The sequence below is a fragment of the Megalops cyprinoides genome, chromosome 11, assembly GCF_013368585.1.
Source record: "Megalops cyprinoides isolate fMegCyp1 chromosome 11, fMegCyp1.pri, whole genome shotgun sequence".
NCBI lineage: Eukaryota > Metazoa > Chordata > Actinopteri > Elopiformes > Megalopidae > Megalops > Megalops cyprinoides.
The window spans coordinates 15,580,146-15,598,538 of NC_050593.1; the positions used below are offsets into that span (position 1 = coordinate 15,580,146).

The 18,393-nt window shown below is 45.1% G+C and overlaps 1 protein-coding gene across 1 annotated transcript in view; it reads left to right on the top strand.

The window, feature by feature from the left end:
- Positions 1 to 18,393, top strand: part of LOC118785704 (B-cell CLL/lymphoma 9 protein-like) — a 52,207-nt gene that overhangs the window by 18,782 nt on the left and 15,032 nt on the right. The window contains 2 exon segments of the mRNA XM_036540580.1: positions 11,002 to 11,348; positions 14,888 to 15,222. Coding sequence (XP_036396473.1) covers positions 11,056 to 11,348; positions 14,888 to 15,222 — 628 coding nt within the window. The 5' untranslated portion in view covers positions 11,002 to 11,055.

The window sequence follows — 18,393 nt, forward strand, 5'->3', positions numbered from 1 at the left end:
TATGTTAATAAACTAAAATTTATGCTCTCTGCTGACCTGCACTGGATCCCCTGGATCCTCCATATGCATACACACTTGGGTAGACTACAAGTTCATCTCAAGGCCTTTTCTCACCTTTCACAGTCTATAGATTGCCATCATGTAGTCACACCTTCTGAATGCGGTGTATGGTCAGAAACACTCCACTCCAAATAAAACCATCTGGATGACTAGTCGACATCTAAAATTCAACCTCGCCAAATCATGCCCTTCTACCTCCTAGGAAAAGCCTCACCAATTTAAGATCTCGCCAGTATGTGCATCTCTTTCTGACAGAAACCTTGTTGTGACACTGAGCAACAGGCTCAGGCAGTCCTGAGAATGTACAGTATCGGCCACTCAACTGTAGATTCTTCCTCTGCAGCATTAATAAAACCTCCGCATTTCACCCCTTCCACTGAACCCAGCTCCCAGTCCAGGCCCACATGCTCTCCAGTCTGGACTGCTGTAACTCTTTACGTGCAGACGCCCCTGCATCTGCTACAAGGCCTCACAGCTTCTTCATTACAGTGTAGCTCAGCTTTTTTATAACCCACCAGCACACTGACATTTCTCACTGCCGCCCGTCTTCATACCCTACACCCCCTCTCAGACTTTTCTGCTCACTATGTGAGTCTTCGGTATTGTTTGCAGTGTATGCTAAATTAAATGTGTTCAGACTTGCGTAGGGCTGGGATGATTTTAAAGTACCATCAATGGAAATATTCACTAGCTCAGAGCGTGTTGTGTGTTTTGAGATGACTAGTTTTGTGAAATGAATCTGTACCTTTAAGGTTGCTGCAGAAATCATAGTGGTTGTACATGTTACAGCACTAGTTTTGAGTCGCTCCAGTGAAAATGATAGTGACTGATTTCTAGTGAAACACAGGTCTGTGTTCACTCCCAGGAACGTGCCAATGGGCTATGGAAAGTAGGCCTTCTGCCTGAGAGAGATGTAAACAGTAGGGATGTTTTTGAGAATGCGGAACAGTTGAAAAGTTCACAGTAAATATTTGAAATGGCTGGCATTCAAGAGGAAAAGGAGCTCATGCAAAAGTATGTTTGTCTTAGAAGTGTAAACGTATGTAATTCTGCAAGCCAAAGGAGTCAAGGCACTATATTTAACCACTAATCAGCAGGGATCTTTAAAAAAAGCAGTGGCCCCATGTCAGAGGTATTATCATTGCGCCATCAACTTTCAAAATGGACTGTGTGGAAAGGTGTTTCTGAATGTCTGTTGGTGCAGGTTTTACCCGGGAAGCTGGTGGCAAAGGAATGGTGTGGTCACAACAGAGAAGAAATGGCAGAACTTCTCAAAGGCATTTCATGACTCTTGGCTCATTTCACATGGCATACTAAATATCCTAGTACAGACTAGAGCACTGAAAAACCCCTGTTGGGCAGGCCAGTACTGGACCATTCATTTGTAGAAGTTGTGTTATGGGGTTTTAGTGAAAGAATGAATTCTCAGTCTCTGCTAATGCTAATTCTGTTTGCATTGTCCTCTCGTTTGATTCGGTCTTGTTTTTCCACTGAGGATTGTATTCCAGTCGGTTTGTCGGTCCATCTGTATGTGTGGCTGTAATTCGCATCTCTGTCTCAAGGAGGAGTGGTCCTTTTGAATTCAGATTTTCATGCAGGGAAGACTGTCAGTCAGTCCTTCTCACCACAGGTCTAATCAAGATCTGCCATCCTGATGAATGTCCAGCTATGAGGTCTTATATAACTGCAGGTGGAAGCGCGTGTAAAACTGAATTGCATAAAAGCCATGAGGTTCTCCAATTTGCGCTTGTTATTTTGCAATCGGGTCTCTATGTTGCACTGCTGTACAATGCAACTGTGTTTCCTGGGCATTGCCTGGAAGCGTGTGTTTTTCAGAGCATGGTGAAATCTGGCAGAACTGGCAAAAATCAGGAAGCTCATCTGCCGACAGGCTCAGATTTCTTGAGGGTCGAAATAAAGGACAGCTCTGCGTAGAGGGACCGCAGGAGAGGCTGAAGGAGAGAGGCCGTCCTCCTCCGATGTTGCCGTGGACACTGAGGTCTCATGGCGCTGGAGTGCTGCGCTGCTCTCGGATAGCTGTCTCAAAGGGGCCACTGCTTGTGTTCCGTGAGGTGGAGGAGGTGGTTCTGAGTGTGTGCCGTGATCCATATAAACAGTTTCCTCTGTAGACCGAGCTGTCTGCTTTGCACCCACTTGCAGTGGGAAAGGGGAGACACAGGAGTACAACTGTGTGTGTCAGGTACTGCCACATACTGACAGGATACAGGACATTCTTGTCCTTACTGGTAAATCTTATTTATTTAACTAACTTTTATCAAATCATGCCCGTACATTAATCGTACCGGTGCGCCCTGGAAACTGACGTCAATTCTTCGTTGCTTGGATTGCCAGGAGGGCGGTTTTATGTAACGTTGAAAAGATTAAAGCATGAAATTTACAGCCTTCCTATCTTTCGGTCTGCCCAGAGGAGACTAGGTTATTTTCCTTGTGTCTTCTTCGCAAGCAAAGTATTACATGTGCCGGCCATGGGATGTGCAGATACAGGTTTGGTGAGTTAGGAAGAAATGTAGCGCTTCAAAAGTACAAAATTACAGCAGAATACAAATGCTGTGATCAGTCCATCCATGGCACCATTTTTTTTCTCAGTCAGAGTTTTTTTTGCAGCAGGGCCAGCGTCATGGAAAAACCTAAGATAAACTTTGACTTGTACCTAATTACTGATCTGTAATGGACGTATGGAAATCTGAGGATTGTGTATGCACAAGGGGATAGAGCGAGAATGAATAGACGCTAGTGCACTTAAGCATCTTGGCTGTGGTTGCAGCACAGAAATAATGGTGCCTATTTATAGTCTTGATTTCCCCACCTGAAGTACTGAGAAGTTCTGTTCCGGGAATGTATTTGTGGATAAGGGAGTATTATTTTGTAACACCTTCATGAAGCTGTTACTCTCTTCCCCACTTTGTGTCACTGAACTTTTGCCTTCTCCTCTGCATACTGTATGTTTAAGTTTAAAATGTAACTTCACAATGGGAAGACATGGTAGAGGATACAGATTATGCAAACAGTGGCATTATTAACTGACTGTTAATGGTTTTTAGGTTGGCTGAACAAGTTTCTGCTGTGTGGTTATGACGCTAACTAGACCTGGGAATAAGCAGTAGTTAGCCGAACTTTGTTGTACACTGCACATCAGAATGGAAGTGTTATAATAGAGTTTTATGCAATATACACTAATTAAATGAGTAATGGGGATTGCTTAGGATTGATTTCTTATTACCTGATAAACTAATCAGTATGTTGTTTTTAATGTGATGAAGCTAGTTGTAGCACTGCTGTCTTATGACATGTACTGTGTTGAACTGCTGATGGTCTTAGCAGCTGGTTTTGATCTACAGCTCAGACCTTTTTTTAGGTAGATATTAGGCAGTGAATGCTGTAGCTGGTGAATCTGTGCGGCTCACCTGTGAGACAGTGAGTGTCCTCCTCTAGTACACTGCTGAGGGGGAATGAGTGTTCTGAATCATTGTCTGAAGACCACACTGCCGAGTTCAAGCAAAGCCTTTTTAACTGAGAGGTGAATTTCCTGTGGGGAAATGTTTACAGATGTTTTCCCTCCTTCAGATTCCGGGCTGCATGCTCTCCAGCAGCTCTTTGCCATTTCCTCCAATCCCCCCCCCCCCCCAAATGTGTTCCTCTGTGTTCAGATTTCTGTGTACAGAAAAGCAGTTGTGGTCATCCCTGGTACAGAGCCCTGGCCAGACTACCTTCTCAAGGGGACGTTGTTCAGAGAGTGGCTGGAGCAGTGCTCTGAGTGCTTGTGTCAGAGAGTTCATCTCTGAAGGGCCACAGAGACACACTTCTCAGTGAAAAGGACTGGTTGAATACCTCCAAACAAGGATAGGGGTATGGATAGATAGAGTTGCTTGGGACCTGTGGAAGCCACACATCCTGGGATTGGTGAGATTTTGGGGTTTGGCTCTGAACAAACAGATGGATATGTGAGAGCAAAACTCTTAAACACCAGCTGCTTGTATTGAGACAGTGCAGACAGAAGAGATGAGTGGCCTCTTTCTATTTTTATAGCACGAGATTTGCAGATTGAAAAACCTCTATGTGAGATTTGTGAAGAGCTTTTCTCGAAGCATAGACTGCATCAGATGATGCTTGGAGAAGCTAGAACTGTGAATGGAAGATTTTGGTTGAGGTACAGCAGTGACCGGAGGATGCTGGGAGAAACTAGCACCGAGAAAGGAGGATTCTGGGTAAGGCGCAGTGGAAACTAGGGGATGCTGAGACAGAGCTGACAGAGGAGAAGAGTAGTGGTTAAAGATTCAGTCTGTTGTTTATTTAGTAAATCACTGCTCTTCACACACTGCTATCTGGTAATGCCATCATACTTCGTAAAACATTTTGCGTCAGTGTGCGCACATGTATTTGCATGTGGCTGAGTATATTCAGCTTGCAAGACCGGTTGGGTGTCTGTGGGAATGTGTGTGCATTTTTTTTGTGAGTTAATGTATGAATGTGTGCGCATTTGTGCATGAGAGAGAGAGAGAGAGTCTACTCGGGCTCCTAGTGGCTGGTCAGCCTGATGTGGCCTGGCAGTTAGTGTCCGTAATCCTGTAATTCTGGGAAGGATTGCATGCGATCTAGGCGAGCCTCTTGTCCCCCCAGGCAGCGAGAGTGGGGAAGAGAGTTTATCACTGATGAGCTGTGGCTTTGCCTCAGAATGAGATTTGTGTAATACAACTGGTAGATTGGTGGTCCTTTTCCTGCTAGTGGGTACAAAGTCTTGGTGTGGGAGAGAGGGGGTGGAGGATGTGTGATTTGTCTGTGGCGGGGGGGGGGGGGGGGGGGGGTGGAGGGTCTCTATCTGTTCCTCTATGTAGAGCATCGTAATGCAGCACTAACGAGAGCGAGTACGACACTGCTGTTAACCCAGCCTCCTGCTAACCTGTTAATTGGTGCCGAATGACTTTAATTTACAGCTTTTGTGTACGTGCAGTGTCCGCAGTAATTAATCAAATTCTACTCTGCTTTCTGTAAAAGTGAATGTGGCAGTAAAGAGCAGAATTCAGTGTCATAGCATACTTTGGTGCATTCATGTTATATTTTTCTTTGTCTTATTAGTACAAAAATTCCTCCACCGCAGCTGTCTAGATTTGAATGTCTGTTGAATGATTGAACCAAGCTGGTTAGGTTAAAATTGTTTGCATACGGCCTGCCTATCTGAAATTTAGTGCATTTGCAGCTTCTTAGCTATATTAGTTAGGGCTGAAATCAGCCTTAACCACCTAGGACTGCTGTCTGTCCTCTTCGAGGTGGGTTTGTGTCTGCCAGATTGAGTAGGAGAATTTGAATCAATTGGAATTTCTCATCAGTGTTCTGAAATACAAATAGACGACAAACATGGCAATCCTTTAACAACAAATTCAGTCATTTTCTTCTATAATTTTTTGACAACACCAGCAATAAAGGCAAAAGGTGAAACTATGCTACATATAATGGTTAACAAGTAATGTGTGCAGTTCATTCTGGTGGTGGTAGTTTTAACTATTGTTTAGTATTCCTGTGCAGACCAGTGTAAACCCTGTCATTAATGTGCTAAAAATAAGGAAATGCTTTGCCTTTACTGGGTGGGGTTTTGCATCCTTGCGATACTGTCAAATGATAATACGGAAATATCTTTTTACTGTTTTTTTTTCTTTTCCATTTCTATGAAAAAAAACTATTCATTTCTATGTGATGATTTGAGATCTAATTTCTCTTGAGCATTTCACACAGACAGAGAGACTAAATAGTGTCTTGATGAGTAGGCATGGGTTTTTACCCCTCTCCCTGTTAGCGGTCGTGGACTCAGTAGTGTAGAGGGCAGGAAGTTCTGCAGCATTCTGGAATGCTTGTTGGGTTACATGAGGGAAGCCTTAGACCCAGGTCTGGAATGCTCAATCCCCCCCCCCGACTCTCACTTCCTCTCTCAGCTGACCGCTTATCTGGGTGGCCTGGCTAGACATAATGTGTACGCACTCTGTTGAAAGGGTGGTTGATTAGCGCGAAAGAATTATCCTGCCACTGAAAGATGAACCTGACGTTGTTAACACATGAGGCTTTGGTCTATGGGCTGAAAGTACTTCTGGTGTTGTTTTTAATTTGTGTAATGCAGAGAAGACCAAAGCTCAGACCCAGCTCAACCTGGGGTACCAAAGGCACATACAGTGCTGGTATTTGACATACCAGCTGTGTGAGAGTCCCCAGGTCTGGAGTACCCAGCGCACATAGAATGCTGGTATTTCATACACCAGCTGTGTAACAGTATGTTATTTTCAACTACTTTGGCATGGACACAGCTCTCCCAGTTTAAGGAAAACATGACATATTTTTAGGACACAGAACAGCACATTTTATGTTTGATTGGTTTTGTAGATGTGGAAATGAGTGGTGTTGTCTCTGTGTGTGTGTGTGTGTGTGTGTGTGTGTGTGTGTGTGTGTGTGTGTGTGTGTGTGTGTGTGTGTGTGTGTGTGTGTGTGTGTGTATATGTGTGCTTGTGTGTTTCCCTGTGGTCTGAAGCTGACTCACTCCCAGGCAGTTGCGTTCCAAGTCATTCGCATTCAGACACCACTGCCGTTACCATGGCGACTGTCCCCCTGCATCGCCGGCAGTGATGTAGGCTCGTATTGGGTGGTGACAGAAAAAATAATGTCAGGTTTTTTTTTTGTCTCTGAGAATCAGAAAAATCCTGTGTGTTGCAAACTCTTGCCTTTTGGGAGTGGTATGAGTTCTGTGATGAAAGTAAGAAACTGTTCCTTCATGTCATGTATTGATGATGAGTGGTAATTTCCCCTCCTGTTGGGATGTTTTATTATTATTTGTTGGGTTGGAAATTCGTTAGGTTTGACTGCTAGCTTATTTTCTGCTCCCCCCTAGACTGAGTTCAAACTGAATTTAAAGCATGGATTACATTACGCAGGTCCGATTCTGAACAAAAAGCATGCTGATGTCTGTATTTCCCTTTGAATGTTAGTGTGATTTCTGCGTACCAGTAATATTGGCTTGTTAACGAGTGGTTGAAGTAAAATTGGTGGTACCTGTTACATCTCGAAGGTATTGTATGAATCGCACCCAACAAAGCCTCTTCTGAGCTGAACTCGGTGGAAATGCTCCAGGTTAAAGGGTGTGGCTACCAGATGGATGAAAATACAGGCTTGACTCAGCCCTCAGAACTAGTGCAGTGCATCTTTGGACCAGTTGCTAGTGGCACAGCCAGAATTCAACCCGGCCAAACTCATCAAGGCTACTGTGCTGCTCACTGTAGCTTTTTACGCTCCAAGCAAGTCCAGGAGACACAGACACATACCACCGCCATTGTGTCTCAGCCCAGATGTCGAATTTTCCACATAGAACGAGTCTGCTTCTGCATGCATATGCTATGGCTCTGGTGTTGGTAGCAACTCCGTTTTGTAGCATTCAGATTTTTTTTTAATTCTATATTATGTGTGTGTGGCTCTTTACATTGCGTTACATTAGGTTTGCTTAGCACACACTCTTACCCACTTAGCAGAAGGTCTAATAGCTTATGATTTTCATGTTTTTCACCGATACAGCTGGATATTTACTGAGGCAATTTGGATTAAGTACCTTGCCCGGGGGTACAACAGTGGTGGCCCACATGGGAGTCAAACAGCCCTGCTCCTTCCCGATGCACCACACTGCTGCTCCGCTACACCACACTACTGCTGCTTCTCAGGATAAAAGGTTCCAGCTTCCCCACAGGTCGGTCACACCTGTGGTTTTAAAGGCGCACGTGAAAATTCGGGTTATTAAGGCCCGGGCCGAGGGAGCTTGCTGTGTTTCCCCTGTAGGGATGGATCGAGGCTGCAGCACTGGGACACCCTTTTGCTGGCGTGAGCGTGCGTTATCCCTGAATAAGCACTGACTAAGTGAGAGCGGCTGCTGAGTGTGTAGGAAGCGGTAGAGTCAGCAGCCTTCCTGATCAATTAACGGAGCCGCGCTCCACACACGGAGAGAGGCCTGTCCCGCTCTCAGCCCGGGGAGGCTAGCACAGCCTCCTGAGACAGGACAGCAGCCATGCAGGGGGAAAAGGAGACCAACAACCCCATTTTTGAGGGCCTGTTTTCGCCTGTGCGAGCGCACACACGCTTGCTCTCATCTCCGCAGAGACCAAAAGGCACTGTAAAGGTTATCAGTCTTGCTGCCTGTGACGGGAGTTAATTAAAATCAAGTGGGGAAAAAAGCTATTTTGCGCGCCAGTCCCGCAGAAATTCCCACCCCTCACACATGTGCGCACACACACACACACACACACACACACACACACACACACAGTGGCAGTAGCCTCTTGCATCTTATCCCTCCACCCTGAGGAGGCAACCTAATTTAATGATGTATAAGAATAAGTAAAGGGAGCCTATACCAAAATAAAGACATATTACACATATGCTTTATGCTGCTGTATGCAGTTAGGATTGCATTATATATTCATATATATTCATACCAGCTGCATTCAGGCAAGATTGGGGGGTTCACACCTGCTTTTACGGACCGTGCTCTTTTAGCAATGGGTAGTACACACCTGCTTATACACCTGCTGTATTTCATTTTTGGTGTGGTACAAACAGGGTTATACCTGCTGTATTCCATAGATGCTTATAACCACTCTATTCACTTACATTTTTGATGGGTCATGCCTCCTTTTAAACCTATTATATTGAATGTATACCTGTATGTTGCTTCATGCCTGCTGCGTTCAGAACTGGGTCTGGGTGGATCATTGTGGGCCTCTGTGAAAAGAGGTGATACAGGCTAGAACAGATAAGGAGTTGTGACCATACGGGTCATGCCTTCTGAGGAAGGTACTTTGACATTCTCTGGAAAAAAAAAAATCTGTGTTACAAATTTACCGAAGATATGAGAATTTTGATGAGGAAAAAGAATTGAGAAATCGTCTGAAGCATGAATTTAAATTTCACCACAGCTGATGCTAAAGATCAGCAAGCATGTCGCCAACATGCGGTTATCGTAAGCAGTCACAGGCCCTCTAGTGCGTTCCAGAGGCTGTGGCTAGCGTTGAGTGACTCATTGGCAGCTTGTTAATTGGAGAGAAATGCCAGCTCCCAGGTGTGCCGTGGAGCTTGTGCATTGCGGGGCTGCGCCGAGGCAGGGGAGGGGTCCTCCGTAACCGGTGATGTCAGCAGACACTGTCCGCCTGTGTAGGGCTGTGGAGCTGAGGCAGGCGCTAGTGTGCTGCTAATGGACGGGGGGGAGAGAAAGGGAGACTGGCGGAAAGAGCGGTCGATGAACATGGATTTTTAAGGGCCGACGCACGTAACCACACGAGGGAGATGGACGCAGAGCTGTCTTTTGCTGCACAGGTTTCAGTGGTGTCTAAGCATCATTTTAAAATAATTGTGTCACTGAGATGGTTTTGAGTCTATATGTCTATGAGATGAGATGTATATTATATAACATACACACATATAATAATGACACACATATACATGCATACATAAAAATCTCAAGTTCTCTGCTGTGATAGTTTCCATCTTAGATACCTCATGCTGTCCTCTGTTTCTTCCACATCCACTGTTTCTGTGTTTATGTTGCTATGGTCACAGCCTTTTTATTTTGGGTTACTTCCACATTTGTACAAACCTCCTTCATTCACTTCAGCAATAGATCTCCCCCCCACACTCCACATTGCCTAAGAAGACTGAAAATGGTATGAAATGTCAGGAAATGTGCCCACGCCCGATATGTGTATTCTCACTACACAAATCTCAAAGGATGTATTTGGGTTTAGGTGTAAAAGGGAGTTAGCTGAGCTTTAAGTCTCTGGGTTTCTGTTCACGACAGTCCCCTTATGACTCTAGCTGGTTTGGGTCCCCACCCCTGTTCACCAGACAGGAGTCTGAAAACCAGTTTCATCCTTGGAGTATCTTGGAAGTGTTTCTTAATAATTTTTGGATGAATGCAAACTGACAGTGTAGCTTTTTGAGATGTTTCTCATATTGCTACCAGAGGCAAGAAAAACCCGCTGTCACACCCAGTTAAGTTGTAAGGATTGTAAAATTACTGGTCATTTTCCATTTTCAAGAGGTACACTTTCTATGGGAATTCAAGGAATTTTGAGTAAGCATTGTTTACCTCTGCAACTTTTAGAACTATGTCATTTCTTTCCTACCCCTCCTTTTTTCAGTTGTACGCATTAGACCCGTCTCACCCCGACAAATCTCTGCACTCACATGAGAGTACAGAGCGAATCGAAGTCCTCCGATACACACGCCATCGCGACTATTTTTCACACTGCAAGTCCCACAGTACACTCTTTACTGGACTAAAGGTATTTGCCTCAGAGATTGTAGATTTTGGGTTTTATTTACCGTAACTTAAAAATGACTTGCAGTAAGTTGAGAAGTGCTTAAACAGCAAAAACCCCCAACACGTGCCTCTAGACTCCACAGCGGGCATTTCGAAAACAGCTGGCTTGTTTTTGTTTGCTTCATCGCCACAGGAAGGCTGTATTTGCATTTCAGATGGCACTCTACAGTTCTTTCACCGGTTTTCAGTAGTCGTTCCCTTGCACAGCGCATTGTTGCCGCTGCTTGGAACGCAGTGAATTGAATTTAATTGCCAAAATTACCAGCCTTTGAAAATTCGTGAAACTTTTGTCACTAGTAAGATTGCAGCCTGTGACCGTGTTTGTCCCTTCTGTTGTGCTGGAAAGCAGTGACTGTGTTTGCCCGTTCTGTTGTGCTGGAAAGCCATGACTGTGTTTGCCTGTTCTGTTGTGCTGGAGAGCTATGACTGGGTTTGCTCATGCTGTTGAGCGGGAGAGCTGTGGCTGTGTTTGCTCACGCTGTTGTGTTGGGAAGTTGTGTGTGTGTTTTCCCATTCTGTCCTGTTCGGAAAGCTGTGACTGTGTTTGCTCACGCTGTTGTTTTTGTCTCCGCTGTGCGCAGTGTGCCCGCGGGCTGTGAGAGCTCCTGGGGAGACACCAGGCACACACGCAGAGAATGCTGGAGGTGCAGGAAGAGAGAGCAGCACACTTCAGCAAGAAAGAGCGCGCCAAGAAGGAGCGAGAGGAGCCCAAGGACGGCCGTCCCGCCAGCAGCAGCAGCAGCAGCGGCAGCAGCAGCAGCAGCACAGGCCTCAGGAGCTCCCGCAGCGGCCAAGCGCACGCCAAGGCCACGCCCACGCCCAGCCCACACCAGCACCTGACTCCGCCCACGGCCGCCTCCCTGGGATCTCCCTCAATGCATTCCAGCAATCCCAAAGTGAGGAACTCACCGTCGGCAAACACTCAAAGGTGAGCTGCCCTCTGCCGTCCCACCGTGTCGGGGCTGGATCGTGGATGTGGTTAGTCTCCATTTTCTGCTGAAGGTTCCATGGAGACATGGAGATCATAGCTGGGCATTGATGTCGACCATCTTTTATTGCACAGTGCAGGTCTGTTAACACAGGCAGTCACAAAAAAGGAAGCTGTACCTACAGTTGTGGCACACAAAAACAGACCAGCTAATGTTGGCAGTCTGTAAGAGGTCGTGATAGGGAGGAATCTCTCTGCTTTCTGACATCAAAATGTTAATGAGCACTCAGAAGAATGTCTTTTTTTTTTCTTTTTCTCAGTGTGAACATATCAGTTATTTTTTTTTTTAGAAACAGGCTAAAGTTGGGAAATAAAAAAGCGCCCTTTGGATTTGGTGTGGCGTGAGGTTGGGTTGAGAGAAATGCGGTGTGACTCCTACCCGCGGGGCCGCTCCTCACCACTCATTCCGCCGGACCGTTCCGTCTACTGCTCCCCTGTCATCTCACATCTGGGGCTCTATTCGTCTGCGTTCCGCTGTTTCTCTACCCATCCATTCTGATTTGGAGCGTTCCAAAACGCTTATTTGGGAAGCAGCGAGTTGAGTGGCAGATTGCGGAGGCAAAACAAAAAATGTAAGTAAAAAAGTGTAAGCAAAATGGGTGAGAGAAATAGCTTTTTTTCTTTACTATTGAAATATTTATGTTCTCTAAAGGGAAAGCAAATACTAGTGGCCTCATATATTAAACGGTAGGTGGTAAATCATTTATAAGGTAATCTTGGGTGTGGGAATTAGTTTGTAAAGAAATGGAGGCTTGTTCAGAGGGTACACCAGGAAGGGGCGCGCTTGGTCTGCGCCCCCCCTCGACCTCTTCTTCCAGTGGCTCAGCTTGCTTGCTGATTCATGTTTTTGGAGCCAGCGGAAGCGAGCGTCTGGACCGCCAGTGTCCTGTGGTGCCTATCTCTCAGTGGGGGTGGTACAGCCATGTTGGCTCAGGCACCGGAGCTTCCCTGTCTGTGTGCGTAGGTGGGTGTGGTGTCGGGTGTCCTGCTGCCAGCTGGACTGCTCCCTTACAGCCACACGCTTGGCGTCACCGTCCTCTACCTTTGTTTCCCAATCTGTGACCAGCACCGATCTGTTACTGAATCTCTCATTTGGCCAGTCACCTGGCTTATTTATTCCTGGGTCAGAGTAAATCGGTGTCTATGGAAAGTACTCGTAGTGTAATTTCAAATTAAATCTGAACAGGATGGTGTTGTGGTCCATCTGTCTGAGGGCCCGGCTCTTTGTCCTGCTCATTATGTTTCATAGAGCTCTGGCCTTTCCGGTACTGTCAGGTGTGGGGCAAGGCGGGCTGGCCCCTTTACTGCTGATTGGTCCACTTTCTTCCCTTGCACTCACTACCAGATATCAATGTGAAATTCACTCAGAGCGGCTCTTCCTCCCAATGGAAGCCTTTTGCTTTCTTCATGGATTGGAGAAAAGGTGGCGTGTATGTGTGTGTGTGCGCACATTTGTGTGTGTGTGTGTGTGTGTGTGTGTGTGTGTGTGTGTGTGTGTGTGTGTGTGTGTGTGTGTGTGTGTGTGTGTGTGGGTGTGAGCACACATGCATACTTGTAGCCATATTTGTCATATCTGAGAATAGTTGTCTCCATCTGCTCACTCTTTACCTCATATTGTTTACCCAGTTTCCGTAGAAACGGCTAGGTTTATGGGCAGCTTGGCCTGTTTACACAGGGCTTACACTGGGATTACAAATGAACTCTTGCTCTGTCAACAGTGGGGAATCGAAAAACAAGGTTTGACACGTTAGCAATCAGCATGGTTCACGTAATTAGTCATTTGTTTGTTGTGCATTTCACATCCTGGGCAACTGACTGTGTGTGAATGCTGTGTTAAACATGCCTTTGTTGTAGGGGACTTTTGACTGGGGTAATGACCTGGTCTTTTCTGAAGTAGAAGTTCAGGGAAAAAAAGAAAATAATTAGCTCCCTGATTTGACAAGTTTTTTTTTTTTCTTTTTTCTTCTTTCCCCAAAGAGCATTTTTATCATCATGATTAGGAATATTTTATTTTGTCTGCTGTTTTGGAGGCTGCACTTTGGCTGATAGTGCTTCCCTGCTGTTTAGATTTGGAGACGTTGGGAGATTGGCAATGTGAGGGTTGATCGCTAACAGGAGAAACTCGCCTCTCTTTTTTGGGGTTAGCCTCTGATGGTGTGATGTTGTTAGTCAGGGGAGAGCGATTGCCAATGGGAGGAAAAAAGGAATTTATTCCCTGAAACACTACAGAGTTACTGACCAGCTCACACCCTTGGCACTATCCCAGGCCTTGCACTGTCTCCATATCCTCTCTTCTCTTCCCCTTCTCTGCCTCCCCTCTCCCTGACTCTTTCAGATTCAGTTTCTTGCTTCATTGGCATGAGAAACACAAGGTATTGTACTGTTCAAGCATATATTTAATACACTAATTTTTTAGCAGATGCTCCCATCTAGAGCAACTTATAAAAAGTGTCTTCAATAGGGTTAAGCGTGTGCCTGTATAAGCACTGAATCACTAAAACCCTATTTGTAATACAGAACCATTGTGGTGCTACAATGAAAATTACATAAGGCAAAAAAAGAGTGATAATAATTATAATGGCAATAATAATGGTGTTAACAGTGGTAACAACGATAATAATAATAACATCAATAGTAACTCATTTAGTGGGATGTGATTACCTTACTTGCCAACTCACTGTCCCGAAGGGCATGGCACGGTGCTGCATACCAGGCAGCTGGTAATGTTTTCTCCCTCCCTCAGTAAAAATAATCTTATTTTTGTTTGTCAGTTTTTTGTTAATCTTTTCTTTACATTAGTCATCTCCTACTTTGGCAGTCATCACTTTTTATGTTGGCCTTTCTCATTGGCCACGCTAGGCCATGGAGCCTGTACTATGTCAGTATATATACAGTCATGTTTGGGGTCTGATAGCAATTGAGTTTGCTTGGTGCTTAATTTTTTGCTGTCCCGATGTTTCAAGTTCCAAGAGCTTCTGCTCCATAATTTGGTTTGTGCTGGAAGTCCTGGTTAAAGGTTCGTGTATGTTAGTATGGGTTATTTGCTTAGCAGGTTGAAGAGCGATTGACTGTGAGGAGCTCTTGGGTTTTGCTTCAGATAGTGGTGTCTTACCATCACTAAACATCTGCTGTTGCATTCACTTCCAGGAAGAAACAAACAGCTGTGAGATCAAATCAGGCGGATCTGTAAGATTTCTTTGAATGCTAATTTCTAAAGTTAATGATGCAGAAAAACTTGGTTCTGGGTATTTGATACAGAATTGGCCTTGCTCAGGTCAAATGTAGCTCTTTATTTTCTGGGGAGACAAGGACTCATTTGCTTTTAGGTAGCCTTCAGCAAATGATGGCATGGTGCACAGTATTACTTTGCAGCGTTAGAACTTTTTTTGATTGGAAACATATCATCACATGGTTCCTGAGCAAATCACTTTATCAGTATCTGAGTTTTTGATCTCAGTGTTTCTCTCTTCCCCTGACAGCAGCCCAAAATCCAAGCAGGAGGCTATGGTGCGGTCACCCCCTGTGATGTCTCCTTCCAGCGCCGCCCAAATGGACTCCAAACTGCCCAATCAGGGAAAGCAAGGGGGCACGGGTGGCCAATCACAACCATCCCCCTGCGACCCCAAGGCTCTGAGTGGGAGCCACGCCCCCAAAGGCCCACAAGGCACAACAGGCAATCTGGGACTGAAAAATGGACAGGGCCTGAATTCGGGCAGCGGGGCGAAAGGCAAGGTGAAGAGAGAGAGAAGTACTTCAGTGGAATCGTTTGAGCAACGGGACACAGGGACCCCCAGCAATGAGCCTGACCAGAAAGGTAAGGACCTTCCTGAAACTGATCTTTCATAAATTCTTCTTTTATTTGTGTGTGTGCAGGTAGGGTGATATTAGCATGGCTTCTCTCTCTGTTGTTGTTAGGGGCATCCTTGCCCATTTGCACATAGGTTCATGTGCTTGCTGTCTCTGTATCTACTATATATAGCATTTTGGATCATTGGCTGTGGAACTGGCCACTCTGAGAGAATGTCCTGAGTTTCCCTGTCTTACAGTTGTGTTTCAAGTGTGTCAACTGTGATATTGGATTGCAGTGTACGTGTGCCATATCTTGTTGCCTTTTGGAAATTGGATAATTTCTCCCTTTCTGACATAGGTGATGGCTTTTGCTTGAATTTTAACCCAGCTGATCCGATTGATCACAACTAGGCTAACGTCTTTTTTGATTTGAAAAATAAAATATTAATTCCAAATACTAAATTTTTCATTTGAAAGAAGAATGTCACCTTTCTAAAGTATTCCATGTATGAGTTTGAGTTAACTGAGCATTGAGCCTGATAAACATGTGTCACAATACAGTGCTTTATTAGTGTGAAAAATCTTATCCTTATCCAATTACCCTTATCAAGAAATTGATAATTTAATGTTTTTGATATTCAGTGCATGTTTTGGAATGATATGAATTAGTAAAACATCCTTGGCATGAATCATTGTTGCACAGTGAGAAGAGTAACATGCAGTGTGATTTGGGACGCTGGTATCCCTTTCAGAGAGGTAATGTAGTGTTGCACTCCTCTATCCGCCTGTCAGTCTGAGTGAGTTTGAACTCAGACAGTAGGTGTAATGCCTTCCAAGCCTTTAGAGTCATACTGACATTTTCAGACTCCCAAGCCCAAATTGAAGTGCTTGATGTGTCTCTCTCGCAAGCAAACACACGTCCTACCGTGATTTCTTTCAAGAGCGGAACTGCTGTCATGGCTTGGTGCCTGTCTCCAGACTTCACTGAGTGCCGGATTGATTGTGTTTGGCGTAGCGGTTATTGCAAAGGAATATTTAAGTGCTCCTCTGCGGTGGCTTTGAACACTGCTGTGTCATTGGCTTTGTTCTCGAACTCATGGATTTGTCTTGCTGAGGGGAGCAGTTCCAGAGCTTTTGTCATTTTGCTTTCACTTTCATAACTGCTCACAGGGCCAGAAATCAAAACGGAAGAGTCAGCCGGAAGAACGTGACTCCGTAGAAGGGTTCCAGCTGTTGATAGAGAGGTGGATTAGAACGTTTCTTGAGCAGCTTTGGATCCTTGTGCCAAGACAGAGTTCGATCACGCTTGGTGATGATTTAAATGTCAATCTGTCATTCAGTGAGAAATTATATAACCTATGGATCTTAAAAATGAATTAAAAAAAAAAATAATCATCACAGAGTGGATTACACAGGAACAGTGTGAGCTACAGCAGATACAATATGGGTTGGGTGAAAGGGAAAATTAATATCTTGCCAACAGAAAAGAAATCACTGAGTGTTTTTGAGGCAGTGAGATGTGTACACACCACATTTGTGAAGAGGTGATGTTCTCACAGAACACATTTCAGGTTGGCCTTTGTGTATTATGTTCTCAAAAGGATAAAAACACAAAACCTCCCTCAGACATTAGCGAGGAAAAAGTAGAACACCTTAGTCCCTAGAAGGCAACAAAAGATAAATTTTACAGATAATATTTTGTCTCTTTGTTGTATCTGGAAATGAATCAGACCTGAAAAGAAGGTGAGCCGTAGCAGATGGATGCGTATTTCATTTGTTTAGAAGAACGTAGCCACGGGTCTGGAGTAGCACAGAGGCTGTGTGCTGATTGGTGGGTGAGGTGCTTCTCTAGATCTGGTGTGGAATGGGTGTTGAAGAACTGTTGCTGGCAGCTCAGAGGAGGCAGGGGAAGCCAAGCCTCCTATAAAAACTAATCAAAAAGTCTCTTGAATATTCCTTCCTTTGTTTCTTGTTACATAATTAAAAATGGGCAAATATAAAGCAACATTGCGTGTCCCAAACCAAAGTCTTAATCAGCCAAGAAACATCCTTCATCTCTCTCTGTTAAATTGGCCTGTGGATGAGAAGTTTTAAGTTTTAATATATATGAAATAATATTAGTCATGCCTGTTTTAAGGGTAAGGATTGGATAGGGGAAGGCTACAGATTGTTTAGACACATGTGCCATTTTTTATGTTGCCCTCAGATAAACCACAGTAGTGCTCGCACCCTCGGTGACCCCATGAATGGATATGTCCTTAAAATCAGAATCCTTTTGACATGAAATATTGGGCAAAATAGTGGCAGCTATGAAACATCTTATAATCCCCCCGTGTTCACGGAAGCTGGACATCCCATTGAAATCTGAAGAAAAAAAATGGATTTCAGTTGAAGACAATGAGGTGCTTTTTCTGGGTCCAACTGGACGATGACAACATTATAACAGCTCCATGTCTACTTGTACAGAGCTCGTCCTGCAGGGGCTTTTGCCCCCACCCCTGGCCTCCTCAGGTTTACAGCCCACCAGCCGCCACGGTGGAGAACATATGGGATCTTGACAGCATCTGGCAGCTACAGACAGGCAACACTTCTGTCAGTCTGAGAGGAGCTTCCCTTACACGCTTCCCCCTTACATATTCTATATATTTTGACCGTAATGCAGTTAAGTCCCTGCCCTTGTGTTCCTGCTGGGAAACGGAAGGTAGCACCTCTCAGAGAGACCTCCGTGCTGGTGGCCTGCTGGTGTGACTCGCTGTTTGTGCTGTAGATTGTTGTCTCTTACATGCAGTCCTCCTCCGGTTCTGACATGCCCTGAGGGGCCAGAGGGTCCTGGAGGCATGCCGCCGTGCTGCTGGAGACGCACAGTTCACGGCTACTCTGTGCCCCCTCTGGAGTTCAGCGAGACAGGAGTAGTGCATTAAGGCATTCACACCTCTGCTTGACTCCCCCTGTGGAGGCCTCTCTCTGTTGTGGGCCCTCAGCCCAGGAGCCACTAGCAAGAAATTATCAAACGAGACTTTGAGGCCGGGTTTCACGTTCCTCGTTTCGGGGAGTCTGCCCCTGACAGGAACCCCCGCTGATGAATCTCGGAGAGGAATCCCTTTTTGGAGGAGGCTGTGGAAAGTGTATTTATATCACCCCCTATGCTAAAGTGCTTAAGTCAGTGGAGGCTTCAGGTCTCAGACACACGTGCTGC